A 21,196-nucleotide genomic window follows, 5' to 3' on the forward strand; every position below is an offset into this window, starting at 1 on the left:
GAACAAAAGTTGTATAGGGGTATGATTGGTTCACTCTTGTATCTTACTGCCAGTAGACCTGACATTGTTTTCAGTGTAGGGCTTTGTGCTCGTTTTCAGGCAAATCCAAAAGAGTCTCACTTGACTGCTGTCAAGAGGATACTAAGATATTTGAAAGGCACCACTAATCTGTGCCTTTGGTACCCCAAAGGTAGTAATTTCAATCTAGTAGGATATGCTGATGCTGACTATGCAGGTTTTCTAGTGGATAGGAAGAGCACCTCAGGTATGGCACACTTCCTTGGTTCATGTCTTGTGTCATGAACTACTAAGAAGCAAAATTCAGTGGCCTTATCTACTGCTGAAGCTGAGTATGTTGCTGCTGCTTCTTGTTGTGTTCAATTGCTATGGATCAAACAGCAGCTGGTAGATTTTGGCATTGAAGTTGGTTGCATTCCTATATTCTGTGATAACACTAGTGCTATAAGTATGACAAAGAACCATGTTCATCATAAGAGGACTAAGCACATAGATGTTAGGCACCACTTCTTAAGAGATAACTATGAGAAAGGATTGATCTCCATAGAATTTTGTGCTACTGATAAGCAAATTGCTGACATTTTCACTAAAGCACTAAGTAGAGAAAACTTTGAGAGGAACAGGTTGGTTATAATTTTTGCAAGATATTTGGATATCTTTTTTCAAAATCATGAAACATGATTTATACGCCACAACTTGTAAAATATCAAAACTACCCCAATCTTTTAAACAAAAAGCCTAACTAAAAAGAATAAATTGTCATGTTATACTACAAAAAAGCATAACTAAAATAAATAGATGGATCAGCATAAAAAGTGTCATGTTTAATGCCCATGGAAAGTAAGTGATAAAGATTCTATCAGCAAACAAAGAGTACCAGAATTAATAAAAAGTTTAGATCATTGCGCTAATGAGAGAACGCCATGTTGGAATATCACATTTAGTGGCGGACCCAGAATTTTGTGCAAGCGGGTTCAATCTTAGAAGTACATAATTTTAGTCGTAAAATATAGTTGTCAAGTGGGTTCAAATAAAATGTTTATATAAAATTTACGCAGCTTTAATCGTAATTTATACATACACAGTATTATTTTTCGATGAAGAGGGTTCAGTTGAACCCGCTTGCCACCACGTGCGGCCGCCACTGATGACACTCTGCAATAAGACTTGTGCGTTTTGTGTTTCTTTGGGTAGTTGTAGGTTGATAACTTATGGGATCATTTTATAAATTTTAAAAATATAGTGTAAAATTCGTAAAACAAAAACTAGCAAATTCCCATTTTCAATTAAAAAACTGGTGAGAACCAGTTTTTCAAATTTAAAAATTCATTTTCAATTGAAATTTGGAAAAATGGGTAAGATTTTGATAAACAAACATTAATTTAAAAAAAAAAATTGAAAAAAAAGAAAAATTTTGTATTTCCAAACGAGCTCTTAGGGACTGGTTGTATTGCGCACATGAGTTTCCTCTCTTTCAACTCAGTTGTCTATAGAGCGGCTGAGCCCAAGTAAGAAATATCTTTAAGTTCCTGACTCTATCTTCACGTAGAAGGTATTAATCTTGACAAGTATTCAGCATTAGGAAATGTAGGTACTTATATTCAGTTACAGTCAATAAATTAGTTGTTTAGTGGTGTGAAACAAGAGCGCCCATGGCCTAATGGATAAGGCGCTTGACTTCTAATCAAGCGATTGTGGGTTCGAGTCCCACTGGGCGTGTACTCTTTTACGTTTTTTTTTGTTGTCTTTTTTTGCATTTTATAATTATTTTATATTTATTGGGTGGCACCAGGATTTGGTGACTGGAACCCCCCTCTGTTGCGGAACAAACAAGAAAAGAAAACACACTACAGTTTATCGTGTTTATTAGCCAGGCAATGGAGCTAGACCCTGCGATTCCCCTAGTAAGCACGTTTTTGCAAATCTAAAAATTGATACCATTTAAAGCGGCCAAATTTTGCTAAAGTTTAAAAAGATATCCTACTTACAATTCTTTATGATACTTAAGCAGCTAAACTATTGTCTATTCAACCTAAACAACTACAATAGAGTAAGATTATTAATAGGAGCACTTTTGCCTTCACAGAATCCGGGAAAACCAGTCTTATAAGACCGTTTAAGGAAGACGATTGTAATTTGTAATTATGAATTGCCGAAATAAACAGATAATTGCCGATCGAGTTCTTACTTTGTACTCAAATTTTGTGTATGATGTCATATTTGGTATACCCAGGCTTCATCGTTAGGTTACTTGCAATCATATTGAGAAACAATGAAATAAAGTTTCTTTCTTTTGATAATTTAATCTTTCTTATGTAATTAGTGGCTTGCTATATGGATATTGATGTACGTCTTAAAATTTAAGCCACTAGCGGAAAATAAAAGTTAGATACTCTACCTCTACTACTAACATTAAGACAGACACACCATCCCCGGCACGGGGAGAATTAAATGGAAAGAGGTAACAGTAGGTGCACCCTTACCAAAACATACAGGCCATAATTAAGGTAGAGAAAAAGAGACCCCCACCACCCCTCTAAGTAGCTGTATTCCCAATCACATATTTCTCTGCATTTCGCTTTACCCAACTTCTTTTGCTTGGTAAAAGAGCCCAGAACCAGAACAACCAAAAAAACCATAATTCTTGAATATATACTATGGAGTCTCCAAAACTATTCCTGCTTTACTTGGTAATCATCTTTTTCAGAATCAGCAAGAATGCAGTTATCGTCGAAGCAGAAGCGAACAAACATGGGTTAGATCTGGTGAATGAGGAGGATTTTGAGTTGCCAATGTCCATGTCTTTATATGAAGGCGAACTTGGAATAGAAAACCGGAGATCCCTGTTCTGGCACAGGACTTTCAAGTACTACATTTCGTATGGGGCGTTGTCTGCTAACAGAATACCTTGCCCGCCGCGCTCTGGTAGGTCATACTACACTCACCACTGCTTTAGTGCTCATGGTCCAGCTCACCCTTACACAAGAGGTTGCTCTGCTATCACTCGTTGTCGTAGATGAACATTTCCTTACCATCTCCTTATAGTTTTTGATCCATGTCCATTTTCTAAAATTGAGTTGGCGGCCGAGGATTAATTTCTTGATGGTTTCTTTTTTAGTTCAGTTACATGTATGTGTTGACTTTAGTTTGTGCGTCTGGGGGCTTTTACAGTTGTGTACACTCTGCTGGTTGTCCAGTTACCTTTATTTAGGCATACTTTTCAGTGTACGTTGCATTGCGACATAATGTGTTTATTTGTGTGTTTAGCTAGCTAGATCAATCGAGTAATAACTTCAAGTTATGAAGCTGTCTAATATTCTGCAGCAAATTAAAGTTGTCTTCTGCCTGAATACAAAGCATTTTTTGGGAAATTGTGGTGGGTTGCTACTGATCTCCCTGTTTATTACACGCATATCCCCCCATGTCATTTAAAATGTAATTGCGGATAACTTTGTAACATTATATACCAGGTCAAATTTGTGATTGTGTAAAAAGCTAATTACGCTAGCTGTAAGTGTATATAATTTGAATCCATAACTAATTATCTGCTCGTGTAGCGCTGTAGCATCACAATTGCAACTTCTTTGATACTGGTATCTGGTATACTCCAGTCTAAAGAAGAGAAAGTAGGAGTACCAATCCTGAGAATTGCACCTCTACCTAACCACCAGAACTGCATTTTAACACCTGCGCGGCTCTATATTCATTACAAGCCTACTTACACATTATGATGCAAATTTCAATCTCCCAACTACTTCCATCTTTATATCTCATAAGTCATAACACACCGTTCAAAATTAAAGCGTTCCACTTAATTCTTGCCAATTGTCTTTATTCTTGCTCTTGTACATTTATCCATATCATATTAAAAGCACGAAGGCCGTTAGCGAAATATCGTTCATCTTTTCTACCCTTTACAAATTTCTTATATATTGGACAAAATAGTAATTTAAATATCTTCCTAATATTTAGGACCTTAGAATCACCTAAATTTTTGCTTATAATATCTTTCCTTATTAAACTAGGTAGAAAGTCCTACTATTTAAGAGTTTAAATCTCTCAATATTTTACCTGATATAAAGTACACTAATTGAAAATAAATTCATATATGTATTACTTAAAATGCTTAACGTGATCAGCAAATAGTTTATATGAGATCATCAGTTCATCACCATAAAAAAGACATAAAATTAGTTCAAAACACAAAGCACGTAACATTGTCTCAATGCTAAACAATACACTTTTATTTTATTGTACAAATAAACAATTCATGTACAATTAAAGTCATATTTGATCATATAAAACCGTACAAGCCTAAATGTATATTATGAAAAGTAGGAAATTCCTAAATGTAATGTTATTTGACTTTTATCCTTTAATATAGATTTTATATAAGATTAAAATTTTAATAGTTTATTAATATTTAGGACTTTAAAATTAATTAAAAATTTATTTATTAAATCTTTTCTTAATCGAAATATGTAGGAAATCCTGATAATTAGGAATTTAAAATAAATTTTAGTAAAAAAACAATGTATTAAACTAATATTTATACACACACTTAGCAAATTCGATTAATTTTTCATTAATTATTAAATCGGTGAAGCTATATTTACTGAGTAATTTGTCGCCCTATTAAAATTTCTTTTTCAATAATGCTAATTTTTCCTACATATGACTTTTATTTTTATCATACAAAACAAATTATTCATATGCAATTCAAGTCATATTTAATCACACAAAACCGTACAAGCCAAAATGTATATTATTAATATTTAGGATTTTAGAATTAATTAAAATTTTACTCATTAATTTTTTTTCCCAATTTGTGTATGAAGTCCTAATATTTAAAAATTTAAAATAAATTATATAACAAAATAAAATGTATTAAAGTAACATGTATACACCCACTTAGCAAATTCAATAACATTTTTATTAATTATTAAACCGATAAAGTGACTATACTCTTTGAGTAATTTGTCGCCCTATTAAAATTTTATGTTTCAGTATTTCTTTTTGCCCACACATGTTTTGTTAAAGTTATGTAAAGATAAAATTTTCTTTTTTTTATTTTATTTTAATAACTTAAAGGGATAATGCATAAAATTCCCCGAACTATACTAGAAGTTGCGACGACATACCTTGTATTCTTTGCACCTTTATTGTTGACGTTGAGCACTGCGTGAGAACACCTCCTTCAAGCGCGTGAGAACTTAAAAAAAGGGCTCTAACCTATACGAAATGGCCACGTGCCAGTTCCAAAGCTGATTTTCAAGAACTCTTCATCCCCATTTTATCACGCATTCAAGAGCTCCAAATCTAATCATTGGTGTCAAAGTTCAAGAAAAATTCGGCTAAATCCGCACCAATCAAGCTCAAATTTCAACTACAACTTCACCACAACATCATCATCATATCCCAGTGATCAATTTGGCAACAACAAAGAATTTTGACAAACCCATTTTTTTATTCTTTAAGTCTTTTCAAGGTTTAACAATGGTGGATTCGAAATTCTTTTTTCATTTTCGAATCTCATCTATAACTATGGATTTAGAATGAACTTAGTACTTGAATCTCAACTTTAAAACTTCAACAACTTCCGAATATGCTTAACACCTCCTATAATTTTTCAAGTTCATACAAAAATAATTGTCCTTTTTATTTTTCTAAATACAAAATAATATTTCCATTACATTTCGAATTAAAATAAAAAGGAAGAAAATGAAATAGATTTAAAAATACAAACATGTGGCGGCGCGTGTATTTCAGCGCTTGCCAAATGTTTGATTCTCTATGCTACGTCAGCACTTAGTGTGACATTTATTCCACTTTAAAAAAGTTTAGGGGGGANNGGGGGTAATAGTACCCCGCAAATGTAAGGTGTGCCCTAGCAACTTCGGGTATAGTTCAAGGAGGATTTTATTCATTATCCCTAACTTAAACCTCACTATAGAGGTATAACATATTTGTAACCTCTAAGGGGAGAACAATTGAGAAGACATAAGATTTAATTTGTTAGTTTATGTTATTTTTACAAATTTTTGAAGAATTATAGTAAAAATATAAATAATCTTGTTTTTTGTCTTATCGAATGAACTTGAGAATCTCTTTCATAAAATATTTTTAGAAAAACTCTTAGATCCTCAAGGTTATATGTTCGTGCAGAAAATAAAAATGGAGTATGATAACTTGTGAAATTGAACTGCTAAAATTATAAAGCCGGAATAAAGTTTAAGGTGAATATATTGAATGATAATTGACAACTTCTATGAGGCAGAATTTTCTTCCTTTATTAAGTTAGTTATATAGGATCAATATTTATCAACTTAAGGAGCTTACACTTTTATTTTATAACTTAAATATAATATTTAATGTAATATTTATGTAACAATTTCTAAAAAGAATTACTCATTGAGATGAGGAACAAGTGCAACACACGTACACTAAAACTAGTTTATAACAAAAGCAACAAGTAGGAAATTCAACATCAAGTTTATGTTAACAGATCTTTGTTAAAGCAGTTGCATAAAACAAGAAAACATGCATAAAGTATATTTCCAATAGCGCCTGGACACCGAGGGAAGATTGAAGAATTATAATGCTGTAGTTTTCGGTAAAAGAGCTAGAAGAAATAATTGAAAGAAGACGAATGTCAAAATAAGGCCGCGGAAGGACCCCCAAAATTGGGCTCACCAAAAAAGCGCTTAAATGGATTGAATGGAGTTTGTATCCATTGTTAAGGTAGAAATGACACTAGGCACTCACTCTAGAAGGCCGCTATTTAGAATTAGTTAATTTGTCTTAAATTTCAGTTTTCGAGTTTAATTTTTCAGGATACAAATATTTTAAATTTTCCAAAAATCAAGATTTTAGTTCTAATTTTTAGGACAAAATAAATACAGCAGCCCTAAGAATGGTTGTTTGTACCCCATTGTTAAGACCTACAATTACCGGGGCATTTCTCCCATTTATTTATTGGAAAATTTCTCTTATGGGAAAATTTTCATAATTACTGATGAAACCAAAAACTATTTCACAATACTATTAATTAAATAACATATTCTACAACATAAACATGGTAAATGTATAAAAGTTATACCCTCAAATACGGTAGATTTTCTATACATTAGGAAACTGATTATGAAAGTATCCCTTAATACTGCAATCTCCAACTAAAAACAAACACCCAAAAATAAGGGAGTATCCTTGTTTAGGGTAACAGAAAAGAAAACAATATAAAATGCAATTAATTATTTCCTAAACAATCTCCTTTTCCGTCGCAACCTTTTCGAGCTATAATTACACTTATATACAATTATTCAACTCCAATATCTCCTTCTCCATCAATTGATAGGGTATATTTTCTTTTTTCTTTTTATTCTTAAAAGTGTAACTTTTAGTCATTTAATGCAAAAATGTGGTATTAATGGCATATTGGTTGTCACGACCCAAACCGATGGGCCGCGACGGGCACCCGCTACCTTACTCAACCGAGTACCAACGTAATATATCTTTCATATCATCCTATCATAGGTAAATGAACCGGAGTAAAGCATGAGGGAATACAAACTTATACATATGAAGTACGGGTCTATAAGACCAAAATAACCACTCGTGTACTGAACATAGGCCGACAAGGCCAAACAATCTTTTACGTACATGGCATTTGTCTACAAGCCTCTAAGAATACATAATTTTCATAAAGGTCGGGACAGAGTCCCGCCATATCAAACAATACACGTCTAAATCATACTAACCAAACAAGCAACTCCAAAGCAAATGGAGCGCACCAACATCTTCCACTGAGCTGATAGCCTACTTAGAGGGCTCTCGACCTGTCTATCGGGACCTGCAGGCATGAATACGCAGCGTCCACAGGCAAAAAGAACGTCAGTACGAATAATGTACCGAGTATGTAAGGGACATAAATAAGTACATAACAGACATGGAAGAAATATAGAGTAAATGACTCAACCTGTAAGTCTGGATAACTCTATAAATCATGAAATACTTATAGTGTCATGCATATGTGTATGAATGTCATGTCGTGCATAGGTACATGTGTTCATAACATCATCAAGCCTCTGAGGTCATCACATCATATCATCTCGGCCACTATGGGCAAATCATCAATGTATACCAGCTGATCAGGTGGTGGTGCGTATATAACGCCATAACCTTTCTCATATCCCATATATATATATATACGCGTATATAACGCCATCTGGTCATGGGTCAATGTGCNTATATATATATATATATGCCTGACGGATTTTTGATGTTCTTCCTCGCCTATGATTACCCGTAGTTACTTATCTCCTCGCCCTTGTGCTTGTATGGTTACTTCTGAACTAATAACTAATACTTCTGAACACTCATACTGTACCTTTTTAACTTCCCCAACTCCTATATGGATATATTTCAAGGATCACGATGTCATAACTGCGAAGCTGAATTCCCCATATTGGGGTTCCCTATATTTATCTTGCACGATCTGTTGATTTGTCTATAACTTCTTGTCTAGTCATGACTGGGCTCTTCCTGAATCAATTACTAACTGCTCGTCAGCCCATTCTCATATCCATATTCCGCGTAATCCTTCTTGGTATTCCCTTGTCTTAACTTACCTCACATACCGACTCCTTATCTATCAATAACATCACGGGCAGGAACCTTTACTTCCTTTTTTTTGACGTCGTGCTTACATAACGTTCTGGAATCATAGCATATCTGTAACCTTTGGATAAGTGCAATCTCATCCCTTTCTCATTTTTATCTCATTCTTCCTTTATCATTCCATATCCCCCCCTTTAGGGGAGTACTAAGACTTGGAGCTACTACGACCTGCCTATAGACGTTTTCCTCTCCATCTTTCGCGTCCTTTCGCATCATCAATGATCCTTACTCGCCTTGCAGTAATCCTTCTGTACCAAGGATAAAAAAATTCCTCACTCACGATGGTGACACTTAGTGCAACTGGCACATACAGTCCCTTAAGCTTAACTTTGCTTATATTGGTTGCTTTAGGGAAGCGTCTCCCTGAATGACCATTCTCTGAATTCATCATGGATCTTCTTCTGTTGTCCATTCTATTATTGCCGGAATGCAATCTGAAATTATCATGATGCTGACTATTGTCAAATCACTCAGTTCCCAGTTTATGTTTGGTTTATCTTGTTCACCACCCCATACTGATTTTTATACTCTAAGGTCTAACTTTTCCTTCTGTTAATCACGTTCGAGTTGCGAACTTATTTCTCGAAATGAGGATGTGACTGTATGGCCTATACTCTTTTGTTGTCTTAAGGCCCATCACCCCTCGTCTCTTTCTTCATTTGACTATTGATTCTGTAATGCTGTCTTCTTTTTGACCTACCGTTGTCATCCATATATCACATCTTACTCTTAATGCTTTATTAGTTCTCTTCTTGTTTCCTGCTAAGATATATGTCTATCACTCTATTCTGAAAACTTCAACAAGATATTTTCGCTTTTAGCTGTCCTTGCTTCATTCATCGGTTCTTCGGGTTGCTCAACCTCCTTGATCTACTAGGGACGAGAGTCACACTAAGGTAATATTTGTCCCTTCCAGGCTTTCAGTGCTTATCTTCGGATTTTTCTTGATCATGCTAGTATTCACATCAAATTGTAATATTCTAGAGGACATCACCTGGGTGTCTCACTAGGAGATCTATTAGCACCTTTGTAATATCCTTCGGAAATGTGAACTAACGAAAATCATCCATTCATCATTTTGGGTTACTCTAACCCTTGCCGGATCCTACTTTCCTGACCTTATGTTAAACCATATCCGTTATCTCCCATAGGGCATGACTGAGATAGGTGTGGCCGATTGTACGTACATCTATTACTGTTGAAGGTAATTCAAAATGCTTATATCTCCCTTCCTGAATGGTAAATAATGATATTCTTTATTAACTGGGTACCTTGTACCCTTCTTCACCTTGCTTCTTTTACTTGCTGCAACTTTTGTCTAACTTCCGATTCCGCTATTCCTTTTTACCGTAAGAGTGGATAAGTATTCTTTCCTAAAAGCTGCTTATCAAGAACCGTGCACTTTTTAGTACATGCATGATCTGCTGAAGACCTCACATTTACTCATCATAAGAAAGATGCAAAATCGAGTTCCTCTAATTCAACACTTCCACAGCTATATCTCTTATCGATCCTCTTTCTGAATGTAGGCATCGTCTTATTATGAATAAAATAGAAGTTCGGAATTTGAATTCTTATAAGTGAGCTCTACCACACGATCTAGAGTAAGAAGAAAGAGTGACAATCCTAAATGCCATGTTGCCTCCTGCTTATAAGTGTGGTGTACGAGACACCCATAAACAAGACTCTACAGACACGACTTGTAGACTCCCTAGGACAGAACTGCTCTGATACCACTATTGTCACGACCCAAACCGATGGGCCACGACGGGCACCCGGTACCTTACTCAACCGAGTACCAGCATAACATATCTTTTCATGTCATACTATTATGGATAACTGAGCCAGAAGGCTGCCGTGAGATAAGTAGAATACAACATGTGAATCCAACTTCTACATAAGACGTACGGGCCTATAAGGCCAAAATCATCACTCGTACACTAAACATAGGCCGACAAGGCCATACAAAAACGTACATGATATTTGTCTACAAGCCTCTAAGAATACACATCTAAATCATACAAACCAAACAAGCAACTCCGAAGCAAATGGAGCGCACCAACATCTTCCGGTGAGCTGATAGCCTACTTGGAGGGCTCTCGACCTGTCTATCGGGACCTGCGGGCATGAAATGCAGCGTCCCCAGGAAAAAGAGACATCAGTAGGAATAATGTACCGAGTATGTAAGGCACATAAATAAGTACATAACAGACATGGAAGAATTATAGAGTAAATGACTCAACCTGTAAGTCTGGATAACTCCGTAAATCATGAAATAATTATAGTGTCATGCATATGCGTATGAATGTCATGTCGTGCATAGGTACATATTTCATAACATCATCAGGCTTCTGAGGGCATCCCATCATATCATCTCGGCCACTGTGGGCAAATCATCAACGTATACCAGCTGATCATGTGGTGGTGCGTATATAACGCCATAACCATTCCCATATCCCATACACACACACACACACACACACACACACACACACACACACACACATATATATATATATATATATACACACACACGCATATATATATACACGTGTATATAACGCCATCTTGTCATGGGTCAATGTGCATGTATGAATGCATGAAATGCATATGAAATACGTCAATAAAATCTTCTTGGAATGCCATAAAAATCAATATACCATTGGGACAAACTTTATCAAATACGCATTTTTCTGAGACCCATGAACAGAAGATATAATAATAATACACATGGGGAATCAGGAATATAGACACCCCTAGTATTTCTATGAATAGAGTCATTTATGGAAGTTATGCATTTTCTCGTTTCGTTCATGTCGTATATATCATGCCAAAAGAAAGAAGGGGTAGCCTTAATATACAAAAGGAGAAATTAGCCTCCCAGTCAACGTGGCTGGCGTAACCCAAAATGTCAAATTCCAGGTCATTGAAGGAGACAGGAGGTACAACGCCTTGTTCGGGAGGTTGTGGATACACTGCATGAGAGCAGTACCGTCCACCCTCCACCAAATGATGAAATTCCCAACAAAGGATGGGATCAAAACCGTTTATGGGGAACAACATGTGGCGAGGGAAATGTTCGCGGTGCATGATGTAGCACCAACACCAGTGCATCCACCATCGAAGGAGCCAAAGGATAATCAAACAGCAAAGTAGCGATACCAAGCTATGCCCTCGGCTAAGCCCAAACTAAACAAAGCGAAAGACCATATCGCGTCCTCAGGACAAACGGTCGAAACATCACCGGTGCGCTCCGCACTAAGGTATGACTTTCTTTTTTTCTCTTTCAATTACATTCTACGCTGACCTAAGTGTAGGTAATCGATCAAAACGACCAAAACACTTCAACTTGAAGGCCTTAGGTTTCAAAAGCATGCGTTGCACTCTTTTCCTTCGACCGGGTTTTCATCCCAAAAAGGGTTTTACCGGCAAGGTTTTTAAGGCTTCTTTTGCAATCAACCTCGTATACTGGGAGGCATCCCCCCAGAAGATCGCCTTCTCGGAGAAGCTAAGACATGCTGAACAGGGTCCCGATAGAAAAATAATGTACCGGACCAAACGGTCAAACGAAACGTGTCCGCATAGAACAATCAAGCTCCTAACAACAAAGGCATGTATACTTGTACCTAGTGATTGAAGAATACTTTTCCGTCAAAGCATATCACGCCTCAAGAGAAACTCGGTATTTTTTGCAAAAACAGCTCCTCTATCAAAAACGTCTCGAACACTCGGGGACTGGCATCGACGACTCAACACCTGAACGACCTCCGGGCCGAGACTCCAAACTCATAAGCCTTCAATGAGGCAGCGTGAAAGTCACAAAACATCTCCAAGGTCGGAAATTCCCCGAACACTCGGGGACTGGCATCGAAAACTCAAAGCTACATGAACTCTGGGCCGGAGACTCCGAAATCATAAGCCTTCGAACGAGGCAGCACCAAGTTTGCAGGTAATGGCTCCCATGCTGAGAAATCCTCGACAAGCTCGGGGACTACCGTCAAATCGTCATCTCCATCGCAATGGCTCCCGAGCCGAAAGACCCTTGATGACTCGGGGACTATCGCCAATCACCATCTATTAAAAAACCCGAGGCCATCAGACCCCGAGCAACCATACTTGTACCAAGTATCTAAAAACTGTAAGACCTCAAAGGCATGAAATTTTTGTAAGACCTTGCTAAAGGCATAAACCCAATCTCAAAGTTCAGGCTATATATCGAACTTGTAAGACCCCTAAAAGGCATACCCTCGATATAGACGCCCAAACTACTTCACTCGGGATAAAAAATGGCTCCGGCCAAGCATAAATGACTACGGTCATGCGGTTGTACCAACCAGACTAACGCGACTCGGGACGCCCGACCGTCGCTACAAAATCATAGGCCTTCAATTACTTCGAATCTACTTCGAAAAGAACCGGTTAAATAGGCTACCCTCAACATAGGCAAAAGAGCTTCGACCATGTCAGCTCCTAAACACTGGCTTCGAGATACTCAGCCTCTGAGCCAAACCACCCGAGGTGCTCGATCATCGCCACATAACGACTCAGAATCGAAGTTTTTTAAACTGTCGAAGAGTCAGGCAAACACTTTCAAAAAATCCTTATCGAGGGAAAAATAAAGCCTACACAAAAGGTCGCACCGACCCAAAGCATATGAGCCACTGTCGCCAGCTTAAAATACAAAACTTGAGGGTCGAATGAGCTTGAGTCTAAACCCGATTTGGAGACTGAACCCAAAACAGTTAAACGAAAATGCCCCAGGGCAAAAAGCGTAAGAGCCATTGTCGCCAGCTTACACTAAAAGGCCACTTCGACCCGAGGCATAAGAGCCATTATTGCCAGCCCATGCAAGTACAAAACTTGAGGGTCAAATGAGCTCGAGTCGGAACCCGACTTGGAGGCTAAACCCAAAATAGTTGATAAAGATATGTTTAAAGAGCATAAGAGCTCAAACGCCAGCTTATACTAAAGGCTCGCACCGTCCGAGTACATAAAAACCTACGGGCTAGCCCGATGAGCCTCAGAGCCATATCACGAATCCAAGGATTCCTATCAACTGAAAAGAACGGTTCACTCGACCAAACTCGAGACAGAGAATACAGAAGAAGTAAAGCCATAAGGTTTTCTTTATACACATATAAGAAAAAACGCAATCTCCATTTACAAAACATGTTTTGAAAATGCTACATACAGATGGCAGAATCTACTCCCCCTCCCTTTCAGAGGGCTATGGCGCATCGACCTCGTCTTCGCTATCGACGGTGCCAGACAGAAGTAACCGAGCATCACGCTCGTTCGCCTTCGCTCGCTCCAACTCTTCTGAGAGGACAAAGCCCCTAGCATAGATCTCCTCGAGACTCTTCCTTTTAGACTTGCAATGAGCATATTCCTTGATCCTGCCTTAACGATCGAGGGCCTGTCGCAGCTCAGCTTGGGCATCGACAGCATCCTTCACATAGATCGCCATCTTCTGGTCAGCCTTAGTTCGGCTCATCACGGCTTCAGCCCGGGCATCTACGATATCTGCCCTGACCTTCGAAAGCTCGGACTCGAGCTTCATGATCACATCTGTTTGACCTAAAGCATTGTCACAAGCTAAGCGAAGTTGAGCCTCAAGGGCAGAGAGTTTGCCCAGAGCACCCTCCTCCGCTAAAGTCTGAGTGCACGACCGAGCCTTCAACTCATCATACTCGCGCTTAGTTCGGTCAACTTCGTTCAGAAGGCGCTCCAGGTCCTCCGCCTTTTTCTGCAACTGAAATAAACAAAACACTAGCTTCAGGAGCTAGAAGAAAGAACACACGCTCAGTCGGAACAAAAACTACCTGCTCCTTCAAATAGCTCTCATAATTCAAGCTCCGATTCGCCTCATACTGTAAGCATGCCAGCTCGTTTTCCTTTTCTTCACAACGGCGCCTAAGCGATTTCTCCTCGTCCAAAGCTTTCCGAAGCCTATCCTCCCGACGAAGCAGCTCGGACTTAAGCTTATCAAAAGCCTACAAAAAGAAAACACGATAAGAAAGGGAGGGCACGAAACTCGAAAAAGTTGTGCTAAAACTCACCGCATAGTGAAGACGCTGGACTTCCTCGAAGGTCGAGCGCACATCTGCTAGCCAAGCCTCTCCAGCTCCAAATAAGTTGACCCAGTCGAGGCACGGCCGCTCGGCACATATGACCTCGGGTTTCGAGCACTCCTCGAAGTATCTCCGACAGAAAAGGAGGACGGCAGCGGAGGATAATCCGCCTCTCCAAAACCAGAAACCATGGGCGTAGTTGGCTCAGTCGACACTTCCACTCTGGGCCCCCGATCCAGGTTCGCCTCACTCTGAACACAGTCGCCATGCAAAGGCATCTCTTGCTTATCGTTATCGCTCTTTAGCCCAGAATCTAGCAACCCTTCCCCCTCTCCAAAGGAGCGCGACCTCACTTTGGAGGGCTCTCTGATACCTACAACAGCAGGATTAATACGCGGAAAGGGAAAATGTCTCCCCAAATGAAGGAAGGGAAAGGAAAAAATTAGCACAACACGCACTGTGATGTTTTGCTTCCCATCTGCGTCGGGACAAAGCTCGCCACTTGCACTCATCACGAGTCGAATGGGTCTCCAACTTCCGAACCTAACCTGGCAGATCTGGAACATCGCCCGGTGCTCATGAAACCGCTGTAGAAAAAGAAAAGAAGGCGCGGTTACGAAACCAGTTACAGAATGTACCACTTACGTGCATAATTCCATTCCTCAGGTAACAGCATAAACTCCATGGGAATAATGTCAGCAGTCCGAACTTGGACGAATCGACTCATCCATTCCCGATCTCCTTCTTCCTCATCGTAGACGACAAAGGGCGTGGTCAACCGGCATCGCAAGGTTAGCAGACCTTGATGGTGAAAGGGCCAATACAACCTAATAATATGACTGAGCGTGAATTCAAGACCCGCTTTCTCCGCAAAAAATCTCATCATCAACACTATTCGCCAAAATGACGGGTGGATCTGTACCAAGGTCACTCGATACTTTAAACAAAAGTCTAGCACAATCCTATCAAGGGGGCCCAGTGTGAAAGGATATGCGTACACATTCAAGAATCCATCAGCGCGTTCCGTGATGCCCTCATCCGGGGAAAGTATCTGTAGCACTACTTTCTCCCCCAGCCGCAGTCTTTTCTCACTAACCCAAGATGCTCTTCTTCTATCAAAGAAGTAATCTTCAAGGTATGCTCTCATTGGTCCCGAATACCGGAGGCGGAGCTCTCCCGTCTCTGCCCGACAGGCCCCGATGTAACAGTCATGGCGACGGTAAACTCAGAGAACTAAAGTAAGGAGTCGGTGCGAGTACGCTGATGCTGAAATGATGAAAGGCTTAACGCAGGGTAACTACTTAGAAGGATGGGATCTCCAAAAGAGCGAAAACAATATATATATATATATATATATATATATATATATATATATATATATATATATATGGAAAAGACGGCGATGGTCCACCTACCCCAAGAGGCCAACGTAATCATCGCCAGTCCTGAGGTGGTACCCGACCTCGAGGACCTCCATCAAAGGGAAGTTAGGCTCCAAGAGGCCGACATAATCATCGCCAGTTCCGAGGTGGTACCCGACCTCGAGGACCTCCATCAAAGGGAAGTTAGGCTCCAAGAGGCCAACGTAGTCATCGCCATTCGCGAGGTGGTACCCAACCTCGAGGATCTCCATCAAAGGGAAGTTAGGCTCCAGGAAGCCAGCAACATCCTTACCAGTCCCGAGGTGGTACGCGACCTCGAGGACCTCCATCGAAAAGACGTTAGGCTCTAAGGAGCCAACGATATCATTGCAAGTCCCGAGGTGGTACCCGACCTCGAGGACCTCCATCAGAAGGAAGTTAGGCTCCAAGGAAATAAGCTTTTAAGCTCCGCCCATATGGGCTTGATCACGGGGTACCACCTAAATTCGGTTAAGACCTCGTTCTGGATCTACCTGCGACGCCTTAAGGGTATTTACGATAAGATCAAAACAAACTTCCAAATGGCCCGATTCTAAGCAAAACCCACTCGGGGACTATTCTCGAAAGTCCAAAGATAGCCTCTATTCTCGAGTTCCCGAGCGAATTTCCCCGCAAAGATTATTGCAAGGCCTAAAAATTGCTCTCAAAAGTCTAAAAGTTCGAAGCATTATTTCCATTCAACCAGAAGTAAGGGTCCCGACGACCCGAGTTTACCGGTCCAGTCCAGGCTTGGTCCGAGGAGAGGCAAAGGGTTCCATGGGGAGCCGTATTAATCAATTAAAGGCCAGAGAAATATACTTCCACCTAGGCTCGACATCGACACCAACCGGTGGGGTTATGTATTTAGAGTTTCCATAAGCGCAAGTAAAATGTAACATAGCAAACATCAGAGACAAAATTAGGGAAAAATCTTTGTATTCATAAACACTTGATTACAAGAGCCCACGAAGGGGTCCTTACATATGGTTACAAAAAAGCCCACGAAGGGTCCTTACATAGAAACAAAGTAACGAAAAGGTGTACATATGTGATTAGAGCTCAAAGCCTAGCCTATTATCTAGGGAGCATCCTCGGCGGCAGTATACTTAAGCGCCGCTTCCTCAACGGTCTCATCTCGGTCTCCCAAAGTAGCATCTTCAAAGGAGAAGATGAAGAAGAGGAAAGTGGGAGGAGCAGAAAGGGATGAAAAAACGCCATAGCCCGCCAAAGAACTAAGGCTTCACCCAGGGCAGGAAGATCATTGCCCGGTAGAAGACTTGGCGGGCGTCGACCTCGCTTGCACGGCTACTTTGAGTCCACTTCTTGGGACAAAATGCCGTGCAAGCTACCGGCCAGAGGTGCCACTTCGCCCCACGAAAAGTAAAAGAGGTGAAGTGCCACACCAGGCCAGGGAAGGAGGGTGAGCAGCAGTGTATAGTCCGAGCGCTCTCGTGAGCAGCAGTGTATAGTCCAAACATCTTCCCAAAATGGAAGAGATCGGCCTCCCTGTCTCACCATCTCGAGCCAGCGACGACAGTAGTAACAACAACAACAGCAACAAATCGGTGCAATCTCGCTCGACAAGAGAAAGCCCTAGGAGAAGGCCGCGGCATGACTGATGAAAACGCCGCCATACGGTCCTAAGACCGCAGGGCTCAAACATGAAAAATAACAATGGATAGGGATAAGGAGAAGAGAAGGTCGAAAGACTAATCTGAGAACACTTGTATAAAGAAATGGTTCCATGAGGTCCCCTTTTATAGGGGATGGCAGCATAATCGGTGGCCCCATTGATGTCCTTGAAAGACGTATCGGCAGGAGCAATCAATGCATTTTTGAAAAATGGACTAATGATGATATTATTGTTCTGAAGAATAAAGGTTGACAGTGTAGTGAATAACTCTAGAAAAGTGGACTGACGGGACGTTCCGGTTATCACAAAGGCTTACACCTTCAGTATAACGTCATCACGAGAAGTCCGAAGAATTGGATGTCAAAATCGTTTCTTATCGATCCTCTCTAAGAAACGTGGGGACTATCTGCATATGGTGAAATCAGAGAGTCCAATTTCTCGTCACTAAGGCACTCGGAAGATCACCTCGAAGGCTTGAGGCCGCGGAACCACCTCGAAGGCTCGAGTCCGCGGCCAAGTATCTCTCCTCAAGGGTTGACAAGCTCGACCCCAAGGCAGTAATGATCACGGTAATGGGGGATACGGGGAGTTCCCAAGACACGCGGCTAGGACTGACACAGTCTAGCGGGCTACTCTGAACCCAAATCAGGGCGTTAGTCAGTCGTCCCATCCCCATATATATTTAATTAATGTATTTTGTACTATGTGGGGATTTCCCTCCTATATAAAGGGAGTCCTTGTCATTTTGTTAGGTGGGGTTGCTTCAGTTACTCCACACGAATATACAAGAACATTCTCTCTACTTTCTAACATACTCTCTTGATATTATTGCTCTCATTTATTATCTTCATCATTTTTCATCATTTATTGCTTATCATTGGCCATAAAGAGCTTTCGTTAATTTTATTATAAGTGTTAGTCATACCCCGATTGTCCCCGATAGTTCACTATTGAGCCATGGAACCGACCTCGAGGTCCCCGAATCGACAAGCTCGAGCCCCCGATTGCTAGCCTCGCGGTTTGATTACCACCTTATCTTTAACTCCTATTTAGCTTCTAAGTCTCACATATATAGCATCAACTGCATAACAACCGGCATAAAAATAGATCACGTATTTTTAGAGTCCCATAATCAAATTTAATTATTGTTACCATTTTCACGGTAAACAATACATACTAAGTACATGGGATCGGTTGTACTCATACTACACTTTTGCACCTTACGTGCACGTCTTGCAGTTGATGCTGTTGTGCATGATAGGAGCTGGCTTTGAAGACATACCCGCTTCCGGACATAGCTACAACTTGTCCTTGATAGTTCTAGATTTGGATTCTATTCATGTATAATTCAATCAGATGTTGTATTATTTTCTTAGTGGCTCATGATTTGTACTACCAGTCCTTGGGGAGTTGTATAAAATTAAGTTATTTCACTTTTGACTCTTATCTTTATCATTAAATTGTGTTTTCTATTATTTGGCTTACCTAGCAGATTGGGTTAAGTGCCATCACGACTAGTTGGATTTTAGGTCGTGATAATTAGAAGTTGAGCTCATTCATTAAAAATAAGCTACAAAAACAACAACAACAACAACAACAACATACCTAGTATAATCCCACATAGTTGGGTCTGGGGAGAGTAGTGGGTACGCAGACCTTACCCCTTGTGGAGGTGGAGAGGAACTTTCCAATAGATCCTCGGCTTAGGAGAGCATAGGTACCACAATAATAACAAGAACATAAGACGGGACAACACCTAGAAACCATGTAAAAGCAGCATACATAACAAGATAGTAAGATGATCGAAATGCAAAAAAATGACAGGTATTCAAAGAAACCTAATACCAACCGAATATGAGAGTACGTACTAATATTACCGGTATGAATAATCTAGACTACCTAATCTAATATCCTAATATTCGACCTCCACACCTTCCTATCAAGGGTTATGTCCCTGGTCAGCTGTTGTTGCGCCATATCATGCCAAATCACCTCACCCAAACTCTTCTTCGGACTACCTCTACATCTCCTAAGGCCCTCAAATATCAACCTCTCACACCTCCTTACCGGGGCATATGTGCTTCTCCTCCTCCCATGTCCAAACCATCTAAGTCGTGCTTCCCTCATCTTGTCCTCAATAGGGGCCACACCCACCTTGTCCGATTAACTTCATTCCTAATCCCATCTAACCCGGTGTGCTCGCACATCCACCTCAACATCCCTATCTCTGCTACCTTCATCTTCTAGACGTGGGAACTCTTGACTGGCCAACACTCAGCCCCATACACATAGACAGTCTCACCACCTCACTATAAAACATACCTTTATGTTTTGGTGGTACCTTCTTGTCACACAAAATACCAGAAGCAAGTCTCTATTTCATCCGTACCACCCCAATACGATGTGTGACATCTTCCTCAATCTCCCCCCCCCTTATAATAGACCCAAGGTACTTAAAACTTCCCCTCTTAGGAATGACTTGTGAATCCAGCCTCACCTCCCCTTCCACTCCCTAAGTAGCACCACTAAACTTACACTCCAAGTATTCCGTGTTGGTTATGATTAGCTTGAAACCTTTTGATTCCAGGGCCTGTCTCCACACCTCTAACCTTGCGTTAAGACTATCTCGCATCTCGTCAATCAAAACAATGTCGTCTGCAAATAACATGCACCACAACACCCCCCTTGGATGTGGCGAGTCAGTTCGTTCATCGCCAGGGCAAACAAAAAAGGGCTGAGTGTCGACCCCAAATGCAACCCCATCATGACTGGGAAATGGTCCGAGATCCCTCCCACTGTCCTCATACAGTATCCCAAATCACCTAGAATAATGTGTCTGGCCCCCTTCTCTTTCAAGAGACTATGGAAGTAAGTCTTCCATCTCCGACAGATATGCGCCTCATCCCAACAAAACTCTACGTTCTTCGTCCTTGATGCACTTTACTTAGTCCAAGTCACTGGCCTTTCTCTCTCTCACCTTGGCTAGCCTAAATAGCATCTTATCCCCGCCTTTACCCCCGAGTTCTTCATTTAAACGACTAAATGTTGCAGTCTTAGCCGCCGTAACTGCTAACTTCACCTCATTCCTAGCTAACTTATACCGCTCCCTATTTGACCTCTTTTCATCCTTGTCAATGCTTTCCACTAACTCATGAATTAAAACTAAGCATCAGTTAAAAATTAAAGCGCAAAAATATGCATTAAAAATAGTTTTTGTTTTTCAAGGTGAAACACAAGGAATGTTGAAAATATATAGTAGCAATTTTGTCTTCACATGTAGTACTTCAGATAGTTTTTGTTTTTGAGATTAAAAACTTCTTTATATATAAATTAGTTGTGACTTGATCAGAACCCACCTTAAACCTGCATTCTAATATTGAACCATTGTCTCTAATATT

General features: G+C 40.1%; 1 protein-coding gene and 1 non-coding gene across 2 annotated transcripts; both read left to right on the forward strand.

Moving 5' to 3' along the window:
- Positions 1 to 1,664: 1,664 nt before the first annotated feature.
- Positions 1,665 to 1,737, forward strand: TRNAR-UCU. Its single transcript has one exon. It is a non-coding gene; the product is annotated as a tRNA-Arg (tRNA).
- A 766-nt stretch (positions 1,738 to 2,503) lies between these two features.
- On the forward strand, positions 2,504 to 3,409 carry LOC109244113 (protein RALF-like 34). The gene has a single exon (XM_019411150.1). It carries the CDS (start codon positions 2,676 to 2,678, stop codon positions 3,036 to 3,038), a length of 363 nt encoding a protein of 120 aa, XP_019266695.1. The 5' UTR covers positions 2,504 to 2,675; the 3' UTR covers positions 3,039 to 3,409.
- Positions 3,410 to 21,196: the final 17,787 nt, after the last annotated feature.

The sequence above is a fragment of the Nicotiana attenuata genome, unplaced genomic scaffold (assembly GCF_001879085.1).
Source record: "Nicotiana attenuata strain UT unplaced genomic scaffold, NIATTr2, whole genome shotgun sequence".
Classification (NCBI taxonomy): Eukaryota; Viridiplantae; Streptophyta; class Magnoliopsida; order Solanales; family Solanaceae; genus Nicotiana; species Nicotiana attenuata.